The sequence below is a fragment of the Pterocles gutturalis genome, unplaced genomic scaffold, assembly GCF_000699245.1.
Source record: "Pterocles gutturalis isolate BGI_N339 unplaced genomic scaffold, ASM69924v1 scaffold5297, whole genome shotgun sequence".
Classification (NCBI taxonomy): Eukaryota; Metazoa; Chordata; class Aves; order Pterocliformes; family Pteroclidae; genus Pterocles; species Pterocles gutturalis.
This window is the reverse complement of record NW_010115106.1, coordinates 37,480-51,230: the sequence shown is the minus strand read 5'-3', so window position 1 is coordinate 51,230 and position 13,751 is coordinate 37,480. Positions and strand designations below refer to the sequence as shown.

General features: G+C 38.9%; 1 protein-coding gene across 1 annotated transcript; it reads left to right on the top strand.

Moving 5' to 3' along the window:
- Positions 1-2,190: 2,190 nt before the first annotated feature.
- Positions 2,191-11,280, top strand: LOC104462898 (chromosome unknown open reading frame, human C16orf87; the record flags this gene model as incomplete). The annotated part of the gene is made up of 3 exons (XM_010075047.1): positions 2,191-2,293; positions 4,644-4,826; positions 10,732-11,280. Coding segments are annotated over 3 exons (405 nt in total), but the record flags the coding sequence as incomplete, so codon positions are not given.
- Positions 11,281-13,751: the final 2,471 nt, after the last annotated feature.

Below are 13,751 nucleotides of genomic sequence, written 5' to 3'. Positions count from 1 at the left end.
CATTTGTTTCTGATTTCTTCACTAGAAGTGGCTTGCATGGAAATAGTTAGACAGCCACAAATATTGGAGCACAATATTGAGAAACACTTCTTAGGCTTTTCAAGTTTTTCTGTTGTAATTTAGATGATATGTAATTGCCATTTAGACTTTTTTAAATAAAAAATGAAGGTTTTGATTATATTTCCCCAACAAAAGCGTGACCCCATTAAACTAGGGAGTCTGAAGTACTTGCAGTCAATCAGAAGAAATAATTATCACTTCTTAATTTAGCTTCAGGTAAACTTTCTCATGAGAGAAACTCCATTTCTTCTTGGTTAGGAAAATGTTACACAGAGTAAAATGGTGTTTGTAGGACTATGTTGCCATGATAATTATGTTACAGGATGTTATCGGTATAGGTCTTCGCAGCATAACTGATATCTTTTAGTGAATAAGCCCCTTCCCACCGAATCTCCCCCGAATGACACACACACCGACATGCCAAACCTGTAACACAAGAACAGTGTTGTTCTGTTAAACACAGTTGAGTTCACTGAAAAATAACTGGGTCTCCTCCAGTCCTTGGGTCTGCTCCAATCCCTTTGGGTGGTTTTCCCCAAATTTTTTTTAGGCTGAGCCTGGAAATGTAATTATTGGAGAGACCCAGATGTTCAAAAATGGTCTTAAATGGGACTCCTCTATCACCTTAAGAGTACACACAAGCTGTCTGCTAGATGGTGTTTTTAGTACTCTTATACTGGCTTATGAACAAGGAGATAAGCGTGCACGCAAGTCTGCTAAATTCTGAGCTTTATGATCAATAAACCTTGATTGCAGTTGTGCTTATTATGTCAGTGTCTCCATAAAGGGAATTAAAAAGTCTCTAGTTGCATAAAACCTCTATGAAAAGTCTATCTGTAAGCTGATCATAGGGTGAAGTACAGGAGTTAAGATGTGCTACAGAAGGCAAAATAATGTCTTTGTTCTGAGTAGCAGTTAAGTTCCCCTTTACAAATTCATGTACTAATTTGGCAGTGTTTTTTCCTAACTGGTAGAACGTTGGCACTTGGTTCTTCTGCATGTCCAGTAGAACTGAGCAGGCAGCCCTGGTTCTGTTCTCCTGTTTGTTTCAGTGGACATTGGCAAACTTGTAGAGACCTGTCTTAAAGAATTACATTTGAGAAATTATCTCTTGCTTTTTTTTCCCACTGTTGTGCTTCAACATGACTCGACTTTAATGTCTGTTAATCTCTTCCAGATCTCTGTTTAAACTTGCTTTGATTTGTGTTTTCAGTCTTAAACCTAATCAAAGCAATATGGTGTATTCCTTACTGCTTTAAAAGATCTCGAAAGATCTTGGCTTTAGGTGAAGGTAGTGAGGTTTGTAGATTATCAGCATCACTTTTTTTTAGTTGTTCAGAGTAAGATTTTTGTAATTTTTAATGTAAGTGTGGCGTTTCCAGGTTTTCTTGTGTTGTTGTCTTATGCTGGGGGAATGTACTGTTCCTGGCTGCTTAGCTGATGAGGAGAATTAGTGTCTCCCAAGCTCTTCAGCCTGCAGTCAGCTTTTGGGTAGCAGTAGTAGGTTATTTGCATTTTGAATTGCAGGGTCGTTCTGGAATCACCCAGCCTGTCTACAGCAGTGTTGCAGAGTGTAGTACAAATTTATCTATTTTGCATTGGGCTCTGTTGTGCCTCCTGTTTAAAGCTGCTCCTGCTCTCTAAAGGAGTTGCTTTCAAATGCTTCCGAAAATTAAGGTATTCAGGATGTACTGACAGTTTTAACTCATACTTTGTCTTCAGTTTCTTTTTTTAAGTAAATTAAGAAAGCAAGACTAATTTGACTGCAGACGTTTGAGAGCTCTGAAGATAAATTGTATTTCTGTTCTAATTCGTCCTTGCTTTAGTGCTCTCTGCTTTCTGCCACCCCTTTCCTGACAGTCTGGGGAAAGGGTTGGTAGTACAAAGCAGTCACAACAGCTGTACATGTCAAGCATGACTTCTAACAACTGCATAAAGAAAAGGCTTGGTGGGTGATTCACAACAGAATGTGTTTTCAGTACGTGTAAATACAATTGTGTAATAGCTGACACTGCAGACTGGATTCGAAGAGTTCTCTCTGAGGACAAAAAATGCGAGTTGCTAGGTTTTTTTCATCAGATAGGAATTTTGTCATAATTTGAAATGGTCTGAAATATTTGTCCTTTGTTTTCCCAGGTTCCGGTTGCATGTAAATCATGTCCCTGTGGCTACATATTTATTAGTCGAAAACTCTTGCATGCTAAACGTGGGGAGAGATCACCACCCATCACAGGTAATACTTGCAGAGATGGGAAGAAGGGGACAACAGTTCTTTCCCTTTATTTCTTGGAGGCAAAGAATAGAGTATTTTACTTCTTGGTGAATTGACTCTTGTCAGTTCACTTTCCCTTGAATTTGTGCATGGTAGACTTTTAATATGTTATTTTTTCTTGAATTTTGAGGGAGAGAAAAAGCTGGTGTTTTTGGTCTTACTTCCTTTGTACTTGTGATGATGGCATTTATTCTGTATACATTCTAGCTGCACACATGGGTCACTATGCAAAATAACTCCTTACAGAAAGCTTTCTGTTAATCCTGTTCTGAAGCTAGATGTCTAGAGGTGCCAAAGGGATCAGATTTCAGAGCACATGGTGATTGAAGCTGTGTTTTCTGAAAGTAAAAATCCACTTTTTTTGAAGAAGTTATGCTGAGTTGTACTTATTCATGAACACCTGAATGGCACTTTGTATAAAACTAGCTATGTGTTTAATGTAAACCAGGTGGGTCTTGCTTCTCTCTGCATGGTTACATTTTAAAAGTGTATTTTTTTGTGTCTTACTTGTGTGTCTTTGTTATTGACAGGCACAGTAAGAACTCGGTTGAATATGCATTCTGGCATGATTAACATTCTCCTTGTGTTCATTTTTGTCACTTTCTCCGGTCCTAGTAGGAATTAGTCAGAGCAAGCACCTGTCAGGGAAGATGCTTAAAAAAAAAGTATCTGATTTATGATGTCTACTTCTTAAAATTATCTACCAGACCTACAAAATGGATACTAAATATTTGATACTTTGTGCAACTATTTTCAAGGATAATTGCAGTTTACAAGCTTGTGGGAATTATATGACATTATGTTAAATAACTGTCAAGGTAGAGGAGGTTGAGCAATGTCTGTGGTACTATTTGGGAAGTGTTGGTCAATTCTCTTTCCTCCTCCCCAGTCATATACTTTAGAAGTTGATAAAGTAGTTACCAAATGAAGCTGAAGGCCATAATCTTATAGAGCAAAGCTCTTGTATAATTCAGCATCGTACACAGGAAATGCCCTAGGGGAGAAAGAACCCCATGCACAAATCTGTGCTGGGGGCCGCTCTGCTGGGAAAGACCGGGGGTCCTGGGGGACAGCAGGTTGAACGTGAACCAGCAATGTCCCTTTGTAGCAAAGGCAGCTAATGATATTCTGGGCTGCGTTAGGCAAAGTGTTGCCAGCAGGTCGAGGAAGGGGATCCTTCTCCTCAAGTCGGCACTGGTGAGGCCGCACCTGGAGTACTGTGTCCAGTTCTGGGCTCCCCAGTACAAGAGAGACAAGGACATACTAGACAGAGTCCAGTGAAGGGCCATGAGGATAATAAAGGGAGTAGAGCATCTTTGCTCTGAGAAAAGCCTGAGAGAGCTGGGACTGTTCAGCCTGGAGAAGGCTCAGGGGAGTCTTATCAGTGTATAATGTATATAAATACCTGAAGGAAGGGTGTAAAGAAGATGGAGCCAGGCTCATTACAGTGGTGCCCAGCGACAGGACAAGAGGCGATGGGCACAAATTCAAACACAGGCTGTTCCCTCTCCACATCAGGAAACAGATTTTTACTGTGAGGGTGACCAAACACTGGCACAGGTTGTCCAGAGAGATTGTGGAGTCTCCATCCTTGGAGATATTCAAAAGCCATCTGGAAGTGGTCCTAGGCTAGTGGCTCTTGATGGCCCTGCTGGGGCAGCGAGGTTGGACAGGTTGGTCTCCAGAGGTCCCTCGCTACCTCAACCTTTGAAACTCTTTAAATAGTTTTTACATGAGTTTCATGTTTCATACTGTGGTGTGCAGGCAAACAATTCACCTGTTCAGCTTTAAGTATTGTAAGGCCTTGTCATAGGCTAGATGTGGTGGGACACGTATGCTATGTACTGTGGCATTTACCGACAGCATTGCTGACTCAGCATTTCGATTTGTGTAAGCAGGGGGAATGATTTCATTGTTGGTGTCAAAAGAAGATGAAGTGCTTTGCTGTTTGCCTATATGAAAAGCTTTTTTTGGCTAGTGGAAACAATGGGCTCTTCTGTTGGCTGTGATCTGTACAGTTTTTTCCATCTTATGGGAAAGTGACCTTTTTGTATACTGGCAAATGTCTCATGTTGCAAGATGCATTTGAAGTAATTAAAGGTTTGATCTTTGTAATCATGAAGTGAAATGTCATTCTGGACCTGACACCTTAATTTCTGCATGGATATTGTGCAGATGTAATTGTTCTGTAAAGGTATAGACATCTAACGGCTTTTGCTAAGAGATTTAAAGAAAAGGTGATGGGGGGGTAAGCAGTAAGAGTAAATTAACAACAAAGATGAAAACAACCCATCTCTATTCATTTGCACAGAAAACAAAAGTGAGGCCAAAAGGAGACGGACAGAAAGAGTTAAGCGAGAGAAGATAAATTCTGCAGTAAATAAAGACTTAGAAAACCGGAAAAGATCCAGATCTAACAGCCATTCAGATCATAGCAGACGAGGAAGAGGAAGACCTAAGAGTGCCTCAGCCAAAAAGCACGAGGAAGAAAGAGGTATGAGAACTGGAGAAATACATACTTTGGGTTTTGTTTTTGTATGAAGTTTTTTTTTTTATCAATAAAGTTTTATACCATTCAAATAGTTTAAGTAACTAGACTAGTTCAGCCAATACCTGATATCTTAACATGGAGAAGGGGCTATTTTACATCTGTAGAGACCTCTGGTTTTATGTTTCAGTGTCTGACTGGAACTAACTACAAAGAACTAAGTCTGTATTTTTAGTCACCAGATCAAATTTCAACATGTAGGTTGAAAGCCATTGGACTGTAGTGCGTAGTAGGTTTTTTGGTTTGATTTTGTTTTGTTTGTTTTTTTTTTTGAAGTACTGCTGCTGTATATCATGAGGACAAACAATGTGATGATGCCTGTTATGAGAGAGTCGTTAGGATGACTGGATTGCTTAAAAAGTTCCTTGAAACCTTTTGGAGGGCCAAAGTAGAAAAAGTATCTTGAGTTGCTACTATAACCTGAATTTTTGTCCCACGTTTCTACAGAATAATGCTCTAGAGGCAAGAGTGCCTTCTTGCTTACTAAGGTTCCTTGGTGACTTGCTGTTCTTAATCTTTATACAGTAAAGAGACTGTTACATGCACTAGAGTAATTTTGGAGCCCTTCAAGTATGTGATTGTCACTTAAGAGTCCTATTTTTTTTAAGGGCCTATTGACACTCATTTTGCTATCTGTGGTTTTGGAGATATTAATTTTAGGCCTGAATAATTAATCTAGAAATTAGCATAGACTTAAAAAGGCTGGAAGGCAGATAGAAGGGGAAGAACAAGACTTTATATAAATATACAGAAGATCTTGTTCTTAAAACTACTGAAACTGTCAAGCATATCTTCTGGTATAACTTGCTGAACTGCAATTGTTTTTTTCTTCTGCCACCTCATATGTTAACAAAAATGTTGCAACATGTTCCTTTAACTTTTGACTTTTCAAAACCAATTTTGTTGTCTCAGCTGTTTAATATAAATCTGTTCATTCTTAAAGTTTCTTTCCTATAAAAACCAAATGTTGGGATTTTTTGTTGCTGTTTCAGTGCTTTGGCTGTGGAAAGAAGAGATGGAATTTTATTTCTGTGTTTTCTGGATGGCAGTTGCTTTACTGTAATCGGAATACACTTCTAATGTCTAATCTCTTCATTGTTGCGTATGGCTTATAGATGTACGTAGCTTCACAGAATATAGAGCTTCCCTATTTGTTGTTGTTCCAAGCTAGACTTTGTCTAGCACCTGTGGGACGATTTCTGGGCATGTTACTGCCAGTCTAGTTCGCACGCAGCTTTGGTTTGAAAATTCCTGCAAGCTTGTTGGGTTGCCTTGTAAAAGTAAACCTTCTTTCCTGTCCCCTGAAAAAGAGGAAAACAATCTAAGCAATCAAAAGAAGAGATCAATTCTCTTAATGCATGTTTTATAGTCTCTGAAAAGCAAGAATTTGAAAGCATGAGGGATACTTAGAGAACATGTTTTCCTATCCAAAACTGCGCTGAATGTTTTTAACCTCTTGCTGCATACTGCGAAGGGTAACTGTGCAAGCGCTCTGAGGTAGAAAACCAGAAATACGGATGCAGTGAGATCTTTCTCATAAGAGCATGTGTGTGGTGTTTTCTTGGTGTTTGGTGTTGTGTTTTTTCTAAAGTTGAATCTCACTTGAGAAGATTGCCTTCATCTTCTTGTCCTGTCCTACTATTCCCTTTACTTGGCACTGTGACCACTGCTACTGTTTGTTCTTTGACCCCTTCTGCAGAGCTGGTGCAGAGCTTGGGTTCACATCCATTTGTAATTGTTTTTGCTCCTCACCAGTACAGCACACAGTATTGGTTGGGAATAAGTGGGCTTAGGATGTTTTCTTACTTCTGACTGACTTCTGGTTATGTCAGACTGCAATGTGTGTAGACCACTGTGGTGATGATTGGGCAGATTTAAAAAAAATATATATATGACTGTCACAGCTATAAAAATAAATTCAGCAGAGAACCCATCATTTTGTAAGCAATTATGATAAAACAAGTTAACATTTATGTCTCCCTTTTTAAGTGGCTTATAAAATTGGCCTAACTCCTACGTGTGGAGTAATTAGTGGGGAATTTTAGAAATATTCTTCCTTTACCAAACCTGCTGCTTGCTAGTGTTGTTTGCGTAAAAGCATTTTAAGCAACTTTAATTCTTTTACTCCAATTAAGATGATTTATGTGTGACTCATTGCTAGTCCTTGTATCAGTCTGCATAGTGTTGAAAGTCAGCTCTGGAGTGCAAGACATTAGCTTAAGTGTTAGACTTCAAGTATGTTACAATTTCCTTGCCTATTGTGAATTTCTAGGATATTTTGGATACACATTAATTGCCACTAGACATTGCGTTATTCTTCTTTCTCCCAAAAGACTTGAAGAGCCCACTGCTTGCAAAGCTGTTAAATATTTGGTGCCTCTGAGGCTTCTGCAGTGCCCACTTCATTTGTAGGTGAAAAACAGGACAGAGAACACCTGAATTATAATAGCATGCAAGAGCAGATAATCTGTCTGTTTGAAGACCACCCAGCTGTGAAAATTTTCTTCCTAAAGATACCCATGACATCTGTAGCTTTCTTCCTTGCTTGTGTTGTGCTCTCTTCATACATAGCGTGCTTGTTCCCAGTTGTGTCTGTGCCTTTGACTAGTTATTTTGTGTCCTTCGTGCCTGGCTCACATTAGAGCAAAGAGCTGCAGGATTCAACAGCAATTAAGAACAGAAGAAGCAAAAGGGCTTTTTAAAATAACCTATTTTTCCTGCAGATTTCGTAAGAAGGAACGGAGGGGGAGGAAGGAGGAAGCTGAAGTAGATTGAGGGGATATGGCAGAGTGCTGGGACCCAGAGTCTATTCCTATTGCATGTTTCAGAGCCGTGTGATGACCCTGGAAAATAGGAACTTCTCACTGCAGGCTTGGCTTGTCAAAATTGTTTAATTTCTTTGTCAGAAATGCTACAGTATATTTTGAAAATAGAAACTTCATAATAATCTGATTCTGATTTTTATGGTGGTGGTATGGTTTTTATTTTACTGTGTGGGACGGTGATACACAGCTAGACAGGTTCCCAGGCTGCCTTGTTATCTAGGTAACAATGTTGATTATAGTAAAACAAACAGAAAAACCCTCCTATGCTGGAGGAAGTGGTATTGGTTATTCTGCTCCTGAAAGAGGTTACCATCGAGTGAGACTCAGTAAGAGTGGCCTGGAGTCTTATTAAAGCATACTTGATACTTAACAAGGGGTGAATCTTTTTAAGGATATATTCATTTCAGTATCTTGAGAAAATTTAAGCTGGATTGAATTTCTTGACCCAAGTTTTCCTTTTCCAGTACTTTCTGACTGTATTACTCAAACATTTGCTTGCCCAATGTGCACATTTGAAGTAGTTTACTATCTTCAGTAGTGAATCTCAGAACTTTGGACTTTGAAGCTTTACAAAATTTGTGAGGGGGGAAGGTTCCATATTTGTGTACATAAATTGCTATTTTAAGGGCTGTGGGCCTAGTGGGTTGCAGGAGATCTGAGTTTGTGAGACATGCTACAGCAAGACTGAATATTTTCACTTAAATAGTCTCTTAGTTGTATATCAAAAGGCTTAGTATTTTCAACGTCTTACAAAAATGGTATTGTGATTCTGTAAGACAGTCTTTTGCTAATAATAGAGAAGTGAGTCAAAACTACTTTCAGATGCGAGTGTGAAGTGGAAACTTAAGTGTCTGTAGAAACCATGGTATCCTATGATTAGCGTATGATAAAATATCAGGCAGGTGCAAACACTTCACTAGTTACTGATGAGAACTGGAGTTATCCTAAGAATGCATAAAACTTGCAAACCTGTGTTAGTCCCTGGTACTGTTTAATATCAAGATTTCAGTTCTTTAAAGCTGAAGTCTCTCAGAACAAGCCTGTACTTTGGGAGGACAGGAAGGAAGGGAAACTTGAGGAAGTTTTTTTGCTAAGGAGTCTACAATCTGTTAACTAACCAGGGGGGAAAAAAAGCAATATTTTTAATTTTTCTGGGTGCTGACACGTTCAGGTGATGGCTGGATTTGTTTGGATCAGGAAATAGAAAAAAGGGGAAGGGTTTAGATATGAGAATAGAAAAGCTTAATGTGGAATAACCAGTGTGCGTGGTGTCTGTGCACAGAACAACTCTTGGTGTTGTTAATTTGTAAATGGTGGGAGGGAGGAAGTGGAGGAACCCAAACTGAGCGTACATATAGAAACTCATTTGTCTTAAAAGTACAGGGTAGGACTTGCAGCGAAACTCGTTTTCTTAGCTTTCAGTTCAAACTCAGTACACTAGAGAATATTGTCTTGTGTAGCCAGGGAACCAGCAGAAATAATTTACATTCCAAATGATCAGACATGCTCTGTTCTGTTTTACTTTGCTAAGGCAAGTTTCTTGTTTTCAGATTAAAAGCTGATGCATCTTTGTGTGTCCAGGCTCCTCATTAAGCAATTTTACTTGCAAGGAAAGGTGAGCTTCTGTGTGATTTAAGTTGTCTAGAAATCTTTTACATAGAGGATTTTGTTGCTGTGTGTCTCTATATCAGTACTGGATCAGAACACAGTGGTAAGGGGTTTTTCAGTTTCCCCCACACAGCTGTTTAACGCAAGCACTTGGACGTCACAGGGGAGGCAGTCTGTTAGAGCGGTGTCTGTAGCTGTAACACAGATCTGAAGCCAAACCTGAAAATGTTGTTACGAATGTGGACCCATTGAAGGAATAACCATGTGAGAAGGTGGAGATATGAGAAGCTGGGCTCTTTTTTCCATGTGGTGCTTTCCATTATTTTCCAGTGTTGCTTTTGTCTTTCACCTGCCCATTACTGATTGAGTAGTCTGCCAGAACGTGCTGTGGTCAAAAAAGAGTGTGCGCGTGTGTCTGTGTGTTAACGAGACAGAGGGGTCTCTCAGGTGAGCGTTGAGATTGTAAATTAGTCCAGGCCACTGTGGAACTTGGACTAAAGATGGGTTCCACAGCTAGACACCAACCTTAAAGCTCTATACGGATTCCTCTCTTCTCTGTGTCTACAAGCTTAGTCTTCGGCTCACAAAGCTGTTTTTTGTTATGTGTTTCTTTTTTTTCTTAGTGAGTTGTGTCAGCTACCTCTGGCCAGCTAAACTGGGATATAAATAGTCATGATCTGGAGTAAGTGGTATTTATGAAAGTACTCTTCTATTAGTTTCGTCATATGCTATAGTGCAACTTAATGTACTTGTGCACTGCAGTATGGAAACTTCTTGATGGCTTGCTGTTGTGTATCTGTGGCCTTGAAAGAAACCAACATCAGCAGAGGAGTTCAGAGGCTTTTCCTTGCTCGTTGAGGTGTTAGCGTCTGGGGTAAGATGGAAAGTCTGTGGCATATAAAGTCCAGAAATGATCATGGTGACAAATTGGGAACCTGCCTCTGCCCTGTATGTCATTGGTCGTGGACACTGTAATTAGACCCTGAGGTTTCTATTACTTAAATGTAAAATGGTAAGACAAATGTAGCTTTTAAGAGGATATGGAGAAATATCTTTGTTTTCTAGGATGGAAGGTGTTTATGTAAAAGTAAAAAAAAAACCCTCATAACTGCAGGACTGCTTGAATACTCTTTTGTGTCAGGAATCAATATAATGTTACTGACTCATACTTTCTTTGTCATTAAAGAACAGAAATTCAGACATGCTTTTGGATGACTAATTCTGTGACTCTTCTAGCATCTTTGTGTGTCTCCATTCCTTCCTCTTCTCTCTCAATCCCTCCCTGAATAGGAGTTGATTGTCTAACTTATTTTCAATTCCTCTGCTCCATTCCACATAATTTATTAACCACTATGTAACTTGCATTAACTTTGGATAATGGAAAAAGCTTCTAATAGTGACTTTTTTTTCTTCTACAGAGAAACAAGAGAAAGAAGTTGACATGTATGCTAACCTTTCAGATGAAAAGGCCTTCGTATTTTCAGTGGCCTTGGCGGAAATAAACAGAAAAATTATCAATCAAAGACTTATTCTGTAACTTGTAAGCACAATCTGATGCGTTTATATGCAGAATGGCTAGCATATTTCCAAGGTGTCATGGACTCTCGGAAAGTGTGTTGTCTGCACCAACAAGGACCACAGTATTTCCTGTTAAAATTCTGCTGCTGTTCTTGGAAATCGAATTCTGTCTCTACAAGTCAGAAAGAAAGTGTTCACAAGATTGTGCTATGAAAAATCAGAAAGCAGATATGTTTTACAGCTTGAAGACAAATGTTAGACAAATGCACAGAGAGACTGCACCCATTCCAGAGCACTTCTTTTAAATTTGCTGCCAGAAATGCAATATTTTAAATATTTTCAGAAATAAATGATTTTCCTTTAAAATTATATATTTCAGATTTTTCAGCTATATTGCAGTTTACATATGTACAGTTCACATAACTTTTTAATAAATTGATATTCCAATATTTTATTGAACTGGGAATTAAGTACATTTGTGATATTAGGGTGTGTTGGTTTTAATCCTCTTGGAAGTCTGGTATTCATCCTAGGGATGACTTTTGATTTGCATTTTTTTAATAGGTGTGATATAATTCCTATAGGAAGAAAATTGAAGTGGTTTCATTTGGGGGATTAGTCTGCTTGACAACTTCCTATTGTTTATTCTTTCTCACTAGAAGATGATTCCCTGTTGTATAGAGTTGTTTTTTAAAAATCACATATGTTTCTGGGGTCAGACTCTGGAAGTCTGAGAGCCAGGTGCTTGTTTTGTAACCACTCTTTGCTGGGTGTCTGCCTTGTCCAGATGGTAAGTACTTCTCCCATACTCTTTGTTGGCCCATCATTTACTGAAGAGGGAGAGAAGCAGGCATCAGAGATGTAGATCTGCAGCTAGTATTGTCTTACTGATATTTCCAAAAGATGAGGATATGCTAGTTCCTTTAGCTCTCATCAGCTTTTTTTTTGTGTGTCTTTTAAAAGTGTAATTCTTAGCAGTGTTGCCTTTGGACTGTTGACTGTAAATACCAAATCAAAAGTCTGTCTGTGCAAAAATGAGCTGTTTAGTAGAAATAGGTTTGGGCAAAACATTCAACAAATTTGTCTTTGTTAAAGTGGTATAGTGCAATTTGAGCCAGAACTCTTATATTAGTAAATATATGGGAGTTTTGTCTTACCAAAAAAAAAAAAAAAGCTTAACCCCTGTAAAATCCTGAGGGAGGAGGTGTAGGAAGCAATTGCATTCATAAAATCTGACATACTAGCTTTTTGTCACCTTTCATTTGCTTTTTTTTAAGGGGAATGCAACTAAGCGTCTTAGTTTTTATTCAGTATTACTTAGCTTTTCAGTATCATATTACTTCGGTAGTGAGAATTACCTAATGAGGTTCTGCTACAGAACTGATCTCTGGGTGGAAGCAGAGATTTTTATTAAAGCTAAACTATCAAATATAATAAGGAGCTATGATAGTTTTGAGTTAAGCCACAAGAGACTGATCAGATGCAAACTTTGTAAACAGAAGCAGGAAACATGGAAAGTTATTTTTAATTCTTAACTCTTAAGGAGTGCGTGGGGTCCTTTTTAACACTGGACAAGGAGGACGGGTGTGGAACTGCACTTGCACCACTGATCTACATTTGTCTTTATTCCAGTAAATGAGGAATTGCGAAAACAAGACCTACTTCCCTACATCACGTAGACTTCTGCTTTCTAGAACTGTGGTCTGTCACAGATACCGGTAATAAGGACAGATGAGTAACTCTTAAGGATAGAGCATATGTTTGCATGGTAAGTTAAAGTCAGAATGACAAAAGGGAAGTTCTAATTTTGAAAATTTATGGTCAGGCTTGAGTTCCTTCTGTTGCTAGAATGAGGTCTATTGTATTAGGAAAGGACAAAGGGAACTATGAATGCAATCTGTTCGGTGCTCTAACTGCCTTCCTGCAGGTATGTGCCTGCTCCTGTACATGGAATTAAAGTAATCTTCAGAGGACTGAAGTTACATTTTGTCTCATCTAGCAACATTAACTTACAACTTTCAAATTTAGATTGGTGCCTTCTCTGATAAGTACTGAAAAATATGTTCATACCTCTCAAAAGTGCAAGGCTGTTTTTTCACCCTCATTGGTGGAGATTTTCTTGAAACAGTGATTGGGTTTTATTTCTATTCCTCTTCCCTTTGTCTTTGCCAGGTCTCTGCTGTCACCTCTTTCCCACTTGTGGTCATGCCATTTTTCTTCCCTTGCTGGCTTCTAGTTTATTTGAGAGAGCTGTGATGGAAGCAGGTGGCCTTGAAAATATCCTGGGGAGAGAGTATTGCTTTGCCAGTGGGTCTTGCAAAGCAAGAGCCCTGACTTTCTCATCCCACCAACCCAAAGAAAACCATTGTTTCCTATATAGACAGGACACTTATCTTCCAGAAGTCCTGGTAGCTCTGGCTGTGGTATGCTAAGACATGGATTTCTTGGAACATGTTCAGTGACTGAACTGGAAGGTGTCTGCATTGTATGAAATAGGCATCAACACGATGGCATGTCAGGAGCTCTTTCTTTGTGTGTTAGAGATGATCAATGGACCAAACACTAGCAACCATTGCAGATTTTAGTTGTAAAATGTATTGGATCTCAGTCTATGAAGTGAAAATAAAGCCAGTGGCAGCTAAGTGATGAGAGAGTCAAGTTCTATGTACTGCAGCTCTGACTTACTTGGAAACTGCGTAGTTTCCAAGAAGCAGGAATAACAATGTAATGCTTCAGGAAGTTGCTTGTGCAGGGGTTTTTTTTGTGACTCTCTAATTCCGGTATAATATTTTATACCCTGCCTTTGAATGTCTTTATGGTTAGTGTCTAACTTAATTTGTTTTACTGCATTTTGTAGCATGAGACCTCACATAGAGGAAGAACATTCTAACAGAAGAAGTGAATTAGGCTGCAGTTGTTA